This window comes from Ruditapes philippinarum, unplaced genomic scaffold (assembly GCF_026571515.1).
Source record: "Ruditapes philippinarum isolate M1 unplaced genomic scaffold, ASM2657151v2 ctg1018_1_1_1_1, whole genome shotgun sequence".
Taxonomy (NCBI): Eukaryota; Metazoa; Mollusca; class Bivalvia; order Venerida; family Veneridae; genus Ruditapes; species Ruditapes philippinarum.
In genome coordinates this window covers 288,308-303,099 of record NW_026857866.1, presented here as the reverse complement: position 1 = coordinate 303,099, position 14,792 = coordinate 288,308, and the positions used below count along the sequence as shown (strand labels likewise).

At 35.7% G+C, this 14,792-nt stretch overlaps 1 protein-coding gene across 1 annotated transcript; it reads right to left on the bottom strand.

Annotated features, from left to right (window-relative positions):
• Window positions 1-6,183: 6,183 nt before the first annotated feature.
• On the bottom strand, window positions 6,184-13,668 carry LOC132751296 (RING finger protein nhl-1-like). Its single transcript, XM_060741457.1, has 5 exons — window positions 13,493-13,668; window positions 11,580-12,381; window positions 10,632-10,953; window positions 8,718-8,954; window positions 6,184-8,042 (listed from the first exon to the last, which is right to left on the bottom strand). The coding sequence occupies exons 1-5, from the start codon at window positions 13,663-13,665 to the stop codon at window positions 6,658-6,660; spliced, it is 2,919 nt and encodes a 972-aa protein (XP_060597440.1). The 5' UTR covers window positions 13,666-13,668; the 3' UTR covers window positions 6,184-6,657.
• Window positions 13,669-14,792: the final 1,124 nt, after the last annotated feature.

Genomic DNA, 14,792 nt, shown 5'->3' with positions numbered 1-14,792 from the left:
CGTCTGAAGAACGCCTGAACGTACAAATTAAAGGAAGCCTTGTATTTTTTAGGTCGGGTGTGTACATGCCATTACTAAGTTTAAGTTAAAGTTCAATAGTTTTTGTCCAGGCACCCGTTTCTCCATCTCTGGAATCGTTCAAAGGCACTGCCTACTATATCTTATACCATCTAACTAATAACTTTGGCCATTCTTGTAATGTTAATAAATCGAAATTTCGAGTTAGTAAGTCGAAATTTCGAGATAGTAAGTCGAAATTTCGAGTTAGTAAGTCGAAATTTCGAGTTAGTAAGTCGAAATTTCGAGTTAGTAAGTCGAAATTTCGAGTTAGTAAGTCGAAATTTCGAGATAAGTAACTCGAAATTTCGAGTTAGTAAGTCGAAATTTCGAGTTAGTAACTCGAAATTTCGAGATAAGTAAGTCGAAATTTCGAGTTAGTAACTCGAAATTTCGAGTTAATAAAAAACATACACCTGGCACTAATGCTCTTCCATAGCAACCAATTAGACATGTGGCCAGGTTATTGTAACTAACTTTTGACCTAGTTAGGGGTTACCTACTGGTCATGACTAGTCACTAGGTCATTGTGAACGTTAAGGTTGTGTGCAGCAATTTTATGACAAAGTTATCACAAATCATACCAAATATTATATGCATAAATTTTATGAATTATGTAGGCATCAAGTTATTGATCAAAACGTTTTTACTTACAAGGTCAATATAACCTGGACTTTTGACCCCTTGATTCCAAAATCAATCAACTTGCCAAGACCAAACAGTCCTACGCATAAACCCTTCCAGCCTGCTGAATCTCAGTAAGGGCTTATCAGCTAGTAAATCACTACTAACTGTATATCTCCCATTAACACTTCCACCGAGTTGAGAGTCTTGTCATCATTAATTGGTCCTCTGTGTTCTTATCTAATGGCCCTAACGTTGAAGGATCAAATTTCTGAAGATACACTCATTCAATGTTTTTTCTCTGGGTCTGCGGCCCAAGTGAATTGTGAAACTTAGCAATTATTTGAATTATTTGTAAATATACTTAATATCACAAGATAAATTTTAGCTACTGAATGAATTATATGTTGGGATAAACCTTTATAAGTGATAATCATCTTCTTGATTAATAAACTCTCATAGTTAAGTGTCACTGTCACTCATGCCCCCCCCCCCAAAAAAAAGAAAGAAAAAAAAAGAAAGAAAAAAAGAAACGCTAAAAAACAAAAGCCAAAAAAAAACATTGTTTGTAATTTTTTACTGCAAATTGCAAGACTCTTAACTAGGTGACCAGGTAAGTGATATTTTTATTATAAAGGATATGTAGAGCTGTCCAACTCACCTCGGTTTGTAAGTTGGCACCAGCGTACATACTTTAAATTAATGCCCATGTGCAGTAAATATTTTATCTCTAACTTTTTTTATTTTTTATTAGCTCATCTGAGGACAATGTCTGTGCGTCAAAAATTTATTTAAACAACTTCTACTCCTAAACCACATAGCCAAATTTGTTAAAACTTTGCAGGAGTGTACCTTGCATAAAGCTCTACCAAAGGTGTTTAAAGAATAAAATCCCATGCAGAACTTTAAAAAATCCAAAGAGCTAGAGCTTAGATATTTGGCATGAGACATCTTATACTGAGTGTCTATCAAGTTTGTTCAGATCAAATCCCTGTAGTAAAAATTGGCCCCGCCCCGAAGGGTCATTAATTTTCATTATACATCTGTATGTACACATGTATTCCTTATCATCATGATAAGGTGTTAAACTCAAAAACCAGTATTTACAGAACAATTTCCCTTTGAACATATAATTTTCCATAAAATAATGTTATTTTTTACTCTACGTCTTCATTTCATCATAAGGGATTGACTTAAAGCTTCAAATATGTGTTCCTTACCGACAACTACATCATATGTGACAATTTTGTTCACTTTAGCACCAATATTTTTTAAGAATATTTCCCCATGAACTCATTTTTTTTCCTAAAAAAATGTGACTTTTTACTTACTTCTTTATTTCTTAAGGTATCTACTTCTAACTTAAATTATATGTTCCTTATACATGTGTGACAATATTCATAACTCTAGCATGAATATTTCCAGAATTATTTCCCCTTTGAACTTAGATGTTTATTATGCCCCCGAAGGGTGGCATATTAAAATCGAACCGTCAGTCTGTCCGGTTTTATACATATACTATTATAGACAGTGGTAGTCGTGTATGTTCTGAAACTTTAGTATGCATGAAAGGATTTTACTTTTTCTTTCATATATGAGATAACCATAGATGTATGGTGTTTCACGAACAAGACTCGGGTTCCTACGACTAAGGTCAAGGTCACTGTTGGGGTTCAAACTTTGTCATTTTTTATGTTATATGAATATAAAAGGTGGTGGTCTTGTCCGCTCTGAAACTTCAGTATGCATGAAAGGTTTTTTTTCTTTCATATATGACATAACCATAGATGTATGGTGTGTCGCGAACAAGGCTCGGGTTCCTACGACTAAGGTCAAGGTCACTGTGGCGGTCCAAACTTTCAATTGTCAATTTTGATGTTAATATACATATAGGCAGAGATGGTCGTGTATGCTCTGAAACTAATATGCATGAAAGCATTATATTTTTTATTTCACATATTAAAAATGATATCTACTCTTGACTTAAAATAATTGTTCTTTGTCATTACTTACATCATGCATGACAAGGTTCATAACTCTAGCATCTTTATTTCAAGAGATATTTTCTCTTTGAACTTACAACTTTACTTAAAAATTACATACATTTTGCTCTTATCATTTTCTTTCACTGAAGGAATAGTTTTCAAATTGCAAATTATTGTCTTTTTCATTAGAGCATGGAAATGTCTGTTTAACTTTTAATGACATGGTCAAATTTTACTATGAGGTGCAAAAAAAAATCAACATTTGAGTGTTTTCTCGTTACTGATGCAGAAAAATATCTATATCTTATGCTATTTGAGTATTTTTTTCACAGTTTTGACTTCCGTTACTTTGTCCAGTATTTAGTCCAGCTCGTCTTGTACTGTCTCCTCTGGCAGATCTTGTTACTTTTGGTGTCCAGTTATGGTTTCCTAAAAATAACTTAAAGGTCATCAAATTTTTACTATTTTCTGCTCTTTTGCAATTGGTATAGTTAAAGTGATTTAGTATTTTGTATGGAAGTCAAAATACTACTTTGTTTACATTTTGCTACCTTTTTAACAATTTTTTTCACTTCAGAGCTCTTTTTTCAACCAAATTGAATGATAAGCATCAATAATGCTTTAAACCCATTATTATCACTAAACATTATTTTGCTCCTTAAAAAAAATATAAATGTCTGAGGCATGATTTACATTTACCATGAAAGTAATTTACATTAGTATTTATATTGTGAGCAGGAACTCGGCACAGTTTTGGGATAGTGTAAAAAGCAATTTTAGAAATAAAAAACTTATAAAATATTTTTGTTTTTTAAAATTAATTTTTACACTATCCCAACACTGTACTGAGTCCCTGTGATTGTGAGTTGTAAGTGATTAAAATCCTTTTTAATGTAATCCAGTCTTTTTAGTCTTTAACTTTTTTAAAATTGAATGTATCTATGAAAATCTTAATTTTCCTTATATCTAAAATGTTCTCTATATCCTAACTATAAATTCTTGAAACATGATAGGATCATAAAACATTCTAGGGTGCTGCTATCAGTGATACTGTGACAAGCCATGTAATTATAATTAAATGCTCAACACTGGCCAGAGATAGGAAATTTTGGGGGAAAACTGGAAATTTTGGGTTTGTGCGTAGGACTGCAAAGCACCTAGGAAGTTTGAGGGCTAACAGCCCATGGGTTGCCAATTTATGGATCGGAAACCCTTTTTACCTACAAGAATTGGAAACTATCTTGCCTTTTAAGATCAATTTGACCTTAACTTTGACCTAAAGACCCTTAAAAACAACAAGGGTCATCTACTGACAATCAAGGTCATGTAAAGGTCAAAGATGATTGTCACAAGTGTAATTGAAATCCGTAAAAAGGAAAGTTATAACGAATATTAGCAATATTTAATAACTAGAACTATCACTAAATGTGATTAATACCCCCACAAAACTGCTTACGAAATGAAGATGTTACTAGTAACAGAATACCTTGTAAAAGAATTGAAATATAGAGTTATGGTTGTGGGCAATTAAAGATAGTTGTGGTTCTTGTATATTGCATTTCCTTTCAATGTGGTTGGCCATTGATGAAGTTTTATTGAATTACTCTGTAATAAGTCCAGAAAGACAAGGAAAAGGAACAAAGGGCAATAACTCTATAAATACTGAAGATGGAGTTAGAGTTCTTGTGCATTGCACTTCCTCTTTTTGTGCTTGACCATTGTATGAAGTTGTTTTGAATTTCAACCAGTATGTTTTAAGTTATGCTCCGGACAAGGAAAAGTATCAAAGGGCAGTAACTCTGTATTTTGTCAAAATGGAGTTATGGCTCTTATTCACTGCACTTCCTTTTAATGTCCTTGACAACTGTATGAAGTTGTATTGAATTCCAAACAGTAGTTTTCAAGTTATGCTCTGGACAAGGAAAAGTAACAAAGGGCAATAACTCTGTAATTTGTCAAGATGGAGTTATGGTTCTTGTGCACTGCACTTCCTCTCAATGTGCTTGACCATTGTATGAAATTATATTGAATTCCAATCATAAGTCTTCAAGTTATGCTCCGGACAAAAAAAGCAATGGAAAAGTAACAAAGGGCAGTAACTTTGTAATTAGTCAAGATGGAGTTATGGTTCTTGTGCACTGCACTTCCTCTCAATGTGCTTGACCATTGTATGAAGTTATAATGAATTCCAACAATTAGTCTTCAAGTTATACTCCGGACAAAAGAAAGCAATGGAAAAGTAACAAAGGGCAATAACTCTGTAATTACTTTAGATAGAGTTATGGTTCTTATGCACTGCACTTCCCCTTACTGTGTTTGACAATTGTATGAAGTTGTTTTGAATTCCAACCAGTAATTTTCCAGTTATGCCCCGGACAAGGAAAAGTAACAAAGGGCAATAACTCTGTAATTAGTCAAGATAGAGTTATGGTTCTTGTGCACTGCACTTCCTCTCAATGTGCTTGACCATTGTATGTAGTTATATTGAATTCCAACCATTAGTCTTCAAGTTATGATTCGGACAAAAGAAAGCAATGGAAAAGAAACAAAGGGCAATAACTCTGTAATTACTTTAGATAGAGTTATGGTTCTTGTGCACTGCTCTTCCCCTTATTGTGTTTGACAATTGTATGTAGTTGTTTTGAATTCCAACCAGTAGTGTTCAAGTTATGCCCCGGACAAGGAAAAGTAACAAAGGGCAATAACTCTGTAATTAGTCAAGATAGAGTTATGGTTCTTGTGCACTGCACTTCCTCTCAATGTGCTTGACCATTGTATGTAGTTATATTGAATTCCAACCATTAGTCTTCAAGTTATGATTCGGACAAAAGAAAGCAATGGAAAAGAAACAAAGGGCAATAACTCTGTAATTACTTTAGATAGAGTTATGGTTCTTGTGCACTGCACTTCCCCTTATTGTGTTTGACAATTGTATGAAGTTGTTTTGAATTCCAACCAGTAGTTTTCAAGTTATGCCCCAGACAAGGAAAAGTAACAAAGGGCAATAACTCTGTAATTAGTCAAGATAGAGTTATGGTTCTTGTGCACTGCACTTCCTCTCAATGTGCTTGACCATTGTATGTAGTTATATTGAATTCCAACCATTAGTCTTCAAGTTATGGTCCGGACAAGGAAAATGCAACGGACATCTGGACCGACCGACCGACCGCCCGACCGACCGACCAACCGACCACCGGGTGACTCCTATATACCCCCCCAAACTTCGTTTTTGGGGGTATAATTAACTTTGCATGTCAAGGTCAAATAAAGGTCAAAGTTAAGTTTCATCTAACCTTCTTGATGGTGTTGTCCAGGTATGAAGACAACCTATTCATTAATAATAAATAAATGCCAGTTATAGCCAAAATCAAGTAAAATTAAAGCCAAATTTAATAATTTGATTTGAAAGATCAAGATCAAATTGAGTCAATGTTAAGTTCAGTTTAGTATTGTTTTCATGAAGGTCTTGTCAAATTTTGTGACTAGGTGTGAAGACAATTGATTAAAAAATAACAAATTTAGGCATTTGTTGCAATAGTATAATAAGATATTAACAATAACTTATATAAGAATGAAGTAAGACAAAATTTGGCACAGTAGTTTATCTGAAATATAACACTTAACAAATTAACAAAAGCGATATGACTTTGATAAAATGTAAACAAATATTGGATTTCTTTGCATTTAGGGGATCATGGAATATGTAAAGCATGGAAGCATTTAGCATAGCAAAATCTGGAAGAGCCTTATTATAGGTACAAGCACAGGTACCAGATGAACCAGTGATATCAATTTCTGTATTATTTAAATATCTGCAAAGAATTTCAAAATACTTTTTTCATTGGCTTAGCTACCAGGGTTTTGGCATTGAATAAATAAATTGTTTCTGAAGAAAAAGATCAATAAAACATGATGCTCTTTCTTGTCGATAAACATAGATGTCATTATACAAGTTTTATGAAATTCATATTAAAATTCTTAAAACTAATACTCAGAATATTTGAATTCTGTGGTTTTCTCTATCACTAACTACAACATTTCCATTTCCAAGGATAGCCAAACCCTCCAATCCCTTAAACTGGCCATTATCACTTCCATAACTTCCAAACATACAATAGAATCTTCCATCTCCCCGAAATACTTGTATGCGGTTGTTTCCACTATCAGCTACAACAACAAACCCTTGTTCATCAATCGCAATGCCCTTGGGATATTTCATCTGCCCTTGCATTGTACCAATGGAGCCAAATTGGAAGATATAATCTCCATACATACTGAACACTTGTATTCTATGGTTACTACTATCACTTACATAAATCTTATTGTCCAAACTGACAGCGAGGTAATGGGGATTTTCAAATTGTCCATTCTGTCTTCCAAGCCTTCCAAACTTCCTTGCAAAAATCCCATTTGACTGGAAGACTTGAATTCTATGATTTTCTTTGTCACATATATAAATAAAACCCATACTGTCACAAGCAATGCCCCATGGATAGCTCATCTGACCATCTCCATTTCCTTCTTCACCAAACGCAATTTTAAAATTTCCATTAGAATCAAAGACCTGAATTCTATGGTTATATCGATCTGTTATCAAAAATTCACCCATTGTATTCATTGTAATTCCTGCCAGGCAGTCAAATTCCCCTTCCCCTTGTCCATATGAACCAAAACTTTTTATATAGGTGCCAATATTATCAAACACTTGTACTCTGTGATTACTACTGTCAGCAACATATATATGATCTGACCTGGAAACTGTAACCCCTCTAGGCCATACAAATTCACTATCATTACTTCCTCTACAGCCAAATCGAATGATTGACCTGCCCTTGTCTTGATAATTATTCCGAGAAACATTAACTCTCACACTTTCACCACCATCTACTGTGGCCACTCGAAATGTTGTATTTTCAACTGTATCATCATTTTGATCACTATTTAAAGATGATTCTCTATTTCTGTTTGTAGAATCTGCAGAGCTTGACCTTGACACAGTGTCTTCTTCTCTTATTTGCCTGAACTCTTCTCGAGTAAATGTGCGACTTCTAGTAGGCGGGGGAGGACGATCACCACTTGAACTTGCTCCGGATTCTTGCTGCATGGTGTTCTGGGAAGAACCGCCACTTCTGTTTCTTCGTCTCCGAGCAGTATTGTCATTTTCTTGCCTGGCAGCTGCTCCTAGATTGTTTAACAATCTCGAATCCGATAAATTGTGCCTTCGCCTTTCCTGCAAGCTTCTTCTTGTGTTTGTGTTACTTTGGCTGCCATTGCCAACTCGTATATTACTTCTTGGAGGATATTCAAAATTTACTGGTAGCTCCCATGATAGATTCTGTGGCATTTGACGTCTTGCATTTTCTGTCAAGTTAGTCCCTGAAACATACCATGACACTTTATCATAAAAATTTAAGGGAGTGCAAACTTATAATGTAACTAAAATGATTAAAAAGCATTTTTAAGGTTTTATCCTTTTCTACCTTGGACTGAGCTTCCAAAGCTAAGTATGTAGACTGATTTTTACAATTTTTGCAATAATATGATGTAAGTTTGTTTTAATGGACTTGTCTTACTTAGTCTTTAAAACTATTGATACTAAATGTGAGAAAAAAATGTAGCAATTTATAGTACATTGTATATAATCAGTTTAGATCCAAGACACTGAAATAAATGTCTAAAACTTACATATGCTCCTGTTGGTTCCTTTCCCAAAACAGTGCACATGTGATTTACTCAATGACCTAATTAATCTTAATATTAGTAGTTTTGAAATCAGATAATTTTTTATTGCCAAACAATATCAAAGTTAAATCAATGGTTTGATAGAAACAGACAAAAATAGATAAATAAATAAGAAAATGCCAAAGTCAAATGAGGTCTTTAATTTCATCAGCATCAGATTTTAGTGTATACTTAGCACAAACAAATCATAGATTTCACAAAACGGAGGTAAAACTTTACAAATAATACCAGATTTACAGTATATACATAAAATTTGTGTTTCAAATGAGACCATTACGTCATTTCATCAACGTAATATATTTCTTATACCAGAGTTATTGGTGGTTCCCTGTCCTCCAATTAGACCAGCTGTTCTGTCTCTTCTTTGAGCACGTGGAGAAGGACTAGCTTCAATTCCACCTCCACCACCACCCATTAAACCAGCTAAACGCTCTCTTTGAGTTGGTCTAGTGGTATGACCTACATTTTCTGTGACATCAGAAGAGCCACCTCCACCCATTAGGCCAGCAGATCTTTCATCATTTCTACCAACCCTCGAGCTGCGCCCTGTAACAAACAATTATACAATGCTACGTTAAATTCTGTGTTTTACATTGTTTTCTTTGTTTACATATATGCAGTGCATCTTAACCACTACCAATAGGTTCATCACTGCTAAAACTAGAACTGCCACTATCATGGCGTGAATACCCCCGCATACCACTTTGTCAGAATCAACAGTGGCCATTTACAGCTCAAGGACAACCTCCCTGCCAAATCTGAGGTTACTAAGCCAGTGCATTGCTAAGTTATGTATTCTACATGCTTCAAATGTCAAAATCAATACATTGCGGACAGGACATTCTTTAACAATTAAGAAGAAAAGCTTTTTTTTGTCAAGGTCCCTGTGACCTTTGACCCAGTGACCTCAAAATCAATAGGGGTCACCTTATAGTCATGATCAACATCCATGCCAAATATGAAGACTGTGGGTCATAAATGGGTGGACAAACTTTTTGAAGTCAAAGTCCCTATGACCTTGGCCTTTGACCCAGTGACCTCAAAATCAAAAGGGGTCATCTACTAATCATGATCAACATCCATGCCAAAAATGAAGACTGTGGGTCCAAAGGAATCTAAAGTTATTGGGCAGACAAACTTTTTGAAGTCAAAGTCCCTGTGACCTTGACCTTTGACCTGGTGACCTCAAAATCAATAGGGGTCATCTACTAATCATGACTAACCTCCATGCCAAATATGAAGACTATGGGTCAAAGGAATCTTAAGTTATAGGGCGGACAAGCTTTTTGAAGTCAAGGCCCCTGTGACCTTGACCTTTGACCTGGTGACCTCAAGTCAATAGGGGTCATCTACTGATCATGACTAACCTCCATGCCAAATATGTAGACTGTGGGTCAAAGGAATCTTAAGTTATTGGGCGGACAAGCTTTTTGAAGTCAAGGCCCCTGTGACCTTGACTTTTGACCTAGTGACCTCAAAATCAATAGGGGTCATCTACTAATCATGACTAACCTCCATGCCAAATATGACGACTGTAGGTCAAAGGAATCTTAAGTTATTGGGCGGACAAGCTTTTTGAAGTCAAGGCCCCTGTGACCTTGACCTTTGACCTAGTGACCTCAAAATCAATAGGGGTCATCTACTAATCATGACTAACCTCCATGCCAAATATGAAGACTAAGGGTCAAAGGAATCTTAAGTAATTGGGCGGACAAGAAAAAACCGACGGACGGCCGGACGGACAAGCTGATTCCAGTATACCCCCCTTACAACTTTGTTGTGCGGGGGTATAAAAATTCTCAAAATAGACAAATGAGCTGTCTTTTTTTGTTGGGTTTTATGTTGCATCAACACAGTATAGGTCATTCAGCATCTTTCCAGCTTTACTGGTGTAGGAAGACCTCAGCTGAATAGCTTCCTAACATGACAGATTCCAAAGTCCCTGTCCAGTTTCAAACCCACAGCAGTAGGGCGCAAGTGGTTTAAACCACTCAAAGTGGATTTTTGAAGGTTTTGGTACATAAATAAAAGGAAAACCGAGGACCCCTTTGATAAAGGCCAATCTTGACCCCAGGTCTATAATGTAAAGATCCATTTGATGGTGTTTCATGCAAAATATCTATACTCTAGTACTTGGAGTTTCAGTACAGTAGATTATCTTTACATATAAGTAAAACCCATGACTGACCCTCCACTCAGAAATGATATTAAATATTTGCAAACCTATTGCCACAAGAGCAGAATCAAGTGATGGTTGCCCTCTTCCTGCTGCAGTGGCTCTATCTGGACCTGCTGGTGATAGGTCCCTGGTTGTAATACCTCCCATCGTGACAACACGTGGCGAATTTTCTCGTCCTCGACCTATTCCAACATTAACGGCTGGAGAAGATTCCCTAGAGGATGATGACACGGAGGTGAGAGATGGAGGGTCCGAGGCAACGTTCGAATTACTGCTACTACCAGCTTCATCGCGCTCAATGATTGAAAGTTCTCCAAAATTTGATATAGCTTGAGAGAATCTATTACCTTCAAATGTTACCTCTACCTGATTCATATACAAAAATTTGATATAGCTTGTGAGATTATAAGAATCTTACACCGGCTGCCAGTACAGACCGGAATATCTAGCTCAAGGGTAACTGTTCACGGCGATAAGGAGGGTCTGCTTAGTTATCGCTGTAACAGTTACACAAGAGCTAGATATTTCCTTCTGAGACAACAGTCAGTGTTTTATTCATTTTCTTGTATATTACAAATAAATATAAGGAAATTCTGAAAACTAATATTTTCATTTAGCTTTTTTTCATATAAACATGTAGTAGCGTATACAAGCAGAATGACGTCATCCTGATAACCCAATTCATTCATACAGCACGCAGGGATGAAGTCATTGAAAACATGCGACTTGTCTCACACTGAGGGCTTAAGACAGGATTTTCTAGCACCACTGAAAACAGTTGATAATCCTGTCTGATAATCATATGCAAGAATCTATTATTGTCAATTGTTATCTAACATCTGTTTTATGATGAAATGACCAAGTTTGGCGATGATTTATGAAAATAAGTCAATTTATCTATTTACAGCCCTTCTATAATTAAAGTAACATTGCTTTTGACATACCAGTGTTAGAAGATATTAAATGTCATGAAAAGGGTTTCAACACCCTACCTTCCTTTCCCTCGGCAATCGAAGTCCGCCTCCATCTTCATAAGTTCTGATAATCTCCATATGCTCAACACACTGACGTTTTAAATCTACCAAATCTTCATCAGGAATTGTTGTATTAGGGCGTGAAAGAACAGACTCAGTCGAATCACAAAAACTTGCAGTACTCGCCAATTCAACTTCCACGTTTTCTTGTAACATTCGCAATGAACGTATCTCACCAAGTAACCACATTTGTACTTCACTGTGCAACAATCGTTGCCTATTTCTTAACTCTGAAATATAACGTTCAATAGTTTCTGTTATTTCAGCTTTTCCTGCTTCAGCCCTCTGATGCAGTTGTTCTGATTTACTTTCTATAACACTGACAGCATCCGAAAATCTTGGTACACCTCTACGTAACTGACTTACTAATCTATTTATATCAAGTCGTAATTGTTCTACGTGAGATCTTTTACAATTATCACATAAAACAGCATTACAGTGAGCACAACGAGACAATGTTAACTGGTTTGAACATTCCGAGCAACCGTTGTGCGGTGATGAAGAAGCTTGAGCATTTGATGAAGCTCGACGCCCACTTATTTGCGGCTGATTTTGATCAGGGGGACCTCTTCCTTCAGCTTGACTTTCTCCAGAGTTTGACGACGCTTGTGTTTGGTTTGATGCCTGCTGAAGCTCAGGCACACGTTGAACAGGTAAGTCTAGGAAGTTTTGTAATGTTCTGTTGGTCGGGAAAGCGGAAACACCAGCATACGGCACCCTGTGATCTACTCGACACTCGGGACATTTTATATGGTGAAATCTGAAAATACAGCAATTTTCTTTTCAATAACTTTTAAAACTTTATACAAAGACTTGTTCACTTATACATTAAGTTGCATGATGCAGATTTTGAGAATATACTGAATATACGTGCTGACTTGATCTTTCAGTGACCTGGTCAGGATCCAGGCAAACAATTTAGAAATGAGCTATAAATTCTTTCCATTCATTTTAAAACATCATGCATATCTTGTAACAAAAAATTCTAAATTTAGTTACCTTTGTTTTGTATATTTGTAATATCAGAGCTTTGAGACATCAAAACTTTTATATGGCTCTTGATAAGAAATAAAGAAGTATTTCGATAGTTAAAGTGAAGGGCTCACACATTCAACCCACTATCTCCCCTTTTAAATTGTGTTGATTTTTATTTCGATATTATTCAACATGACTTACTCTAAAATATGACCACTGGTTGCTGATAGCTTCGTCTTCCCTAAGTTTGAGCCCTTCATGAGTTTTATGTGGATGCATTCATGATTAACCTTCACCTTACAGTTAAGTCTAGATTAATCATATAATATAACCCCATGCAAGGACATGATTTATAATACCTATTTAGAGAATTCTTAGATGATTTTTTAAAATTTCATTTTTATAGTCTTATTTTAAGCTCCTGTGATCAGACAGGACATATATATATATAACTTTTGTAATGGGCCACCTAAGGATCTTTCCTGTGAAGTTTGGTCAAAATCTGCAAAATGGTTCAGGAGATATATAAAGAAATTGCCGATAAAAACAAATGACATACTTCAAACAATGGGTATCACAAAAAGCTCACCAGTCTGGCCACCTAATACTCAGGTGAGATAAAAATGGGATAAGTGCAAATGAGCCGCATCACGAAAAAACCAACATAATGCGTTTGCGACCAGCATGGATCCAGACCAGTCTGATTAGGATCCATGCTGTTCGCTATCAATTACTCTACTTGTAATAGACTTGGTAAGTGAACAGCATGGATCCTGATCAGACTGTGCAGATGCCCAGGCTGGTCTGGATCCATGCTGGTCGCAAACCCATTATGTTGGTTTTGTCATGACGCGGCTCAAATATAGTTGGGATACAAACATAGTTGAGAAGATTACCTATCTATGAGCTGTTCCAGACATGGAGACTGACAGAAAGTATGTTGGCAAGGCAACAGCTTTGGTGTCCTGTATTTGTCGAGGCATATTGGACATCGCAATAGATCATTTATATGTTGAGCAGCATAGCTCTGATTGGCAACATCATCTTCATCCATTTTATCTGAAATCATTCATTTATAAATGTACATACATTTAACATTAATGCATTTTGTGAAAAAGCCCATGCCTTTTATTTTGTGAAACTTTAATGTGTTCATGTTCAAAATTGTATTTTTTGATGACTTTTGGGGTCAAAATTCTGCCGCATTCCCCTCTTTGATATATATTTTCTTCTGTTTTTGAAGAACCCCCCCCCCCCAAAAAAAACAACACAAACAAGAACGTGTTTGTTAAACACAAATGCCCCCGGCTCAGATTCTTGTCAGTAGCAATACTTCAAACAATGTTTACCCATTCACTCACTTATGGACAGAAAAATCTCCAAAAAATTGTAAACACAAGTTTTATAGCTTGACAAAGTCATGGCATTTTGTAATTGTGAAAAATATAAGTTGCCAAGTCATTGCTCTGACTTGTGAAGTTGAAAAATATTCAACTTCATGCAAGTTATCTTCCTACCAAATATGAAATACATCTGTCAATATATAAAGGCTGTATGGGCAAAAGTGTAAAAATCTATTTTTAGCACTTGTGACCTTGACCCAACTGACCCCTTACTCCATCCAAAGGAAGAATACCATGCAAGTTATCTTCCTACCAAATATGAAATACAACTGTCAATAAATAAAAGCTGTATGGGCAAAAGTGTAAAAATCTATTTTTAGCACAAGTGACCTTGACCCACTGATCCCAACCACAATCAAAAGGATGAATACCATGCAAGTTATCTTCCTACCAAATATAAAATATATCTGTCACTTAATAAAGGCTGTATGAGCAAATGTGTAAAAATCTATTTTTAGCACTGGTGACCTTGACCCAACTGACCACTTACTCCATCAAAGTTTATGTTTCTATCAATTATAAATAACATCTGTCTATAGAATAAGGTCAATACACATGTAAAAATCTATTTTTAACATTGGTGATCTTGACATTGGTAACATTGACCTTGACCTGAATGACCCAATACTACACCCAAAGAAGGAGGTGTTTGTATTAAACTAAGACATCATCTAAAAAATAAAAGCTGTATGAGCAAAAAGGTTTATATTTATTTTTTATTAAACCAGTGACCTTGACCTTGACCCTAGAGACCGCTTACTCCAAAAAAAATTAGAGAACCATCAAAGATATC

Coding starts and splice junctions, on each gene's coding strand:
- LOC132751296 (XM_060741457.1), bottom strand. CDS start 13,665: ATGATTTCAGATAAAATGGATGAAGATGATGTTGCCAATCAGAGCTAT. Junction 12,382..13,492: donor CTGGAACAGCTCATAGATAG/GTAATCTTCTCA, acceptor CTGTATTTTCAG/ATTTCACCATATAAAATGTC. Junction 10,954..11,579: donor GATTGCCGAGGGAAAGGAAG/GTAGGGTGTTGA, acceptor TATATGAATCAG/GTAGAGGTAACATTTGAAGG.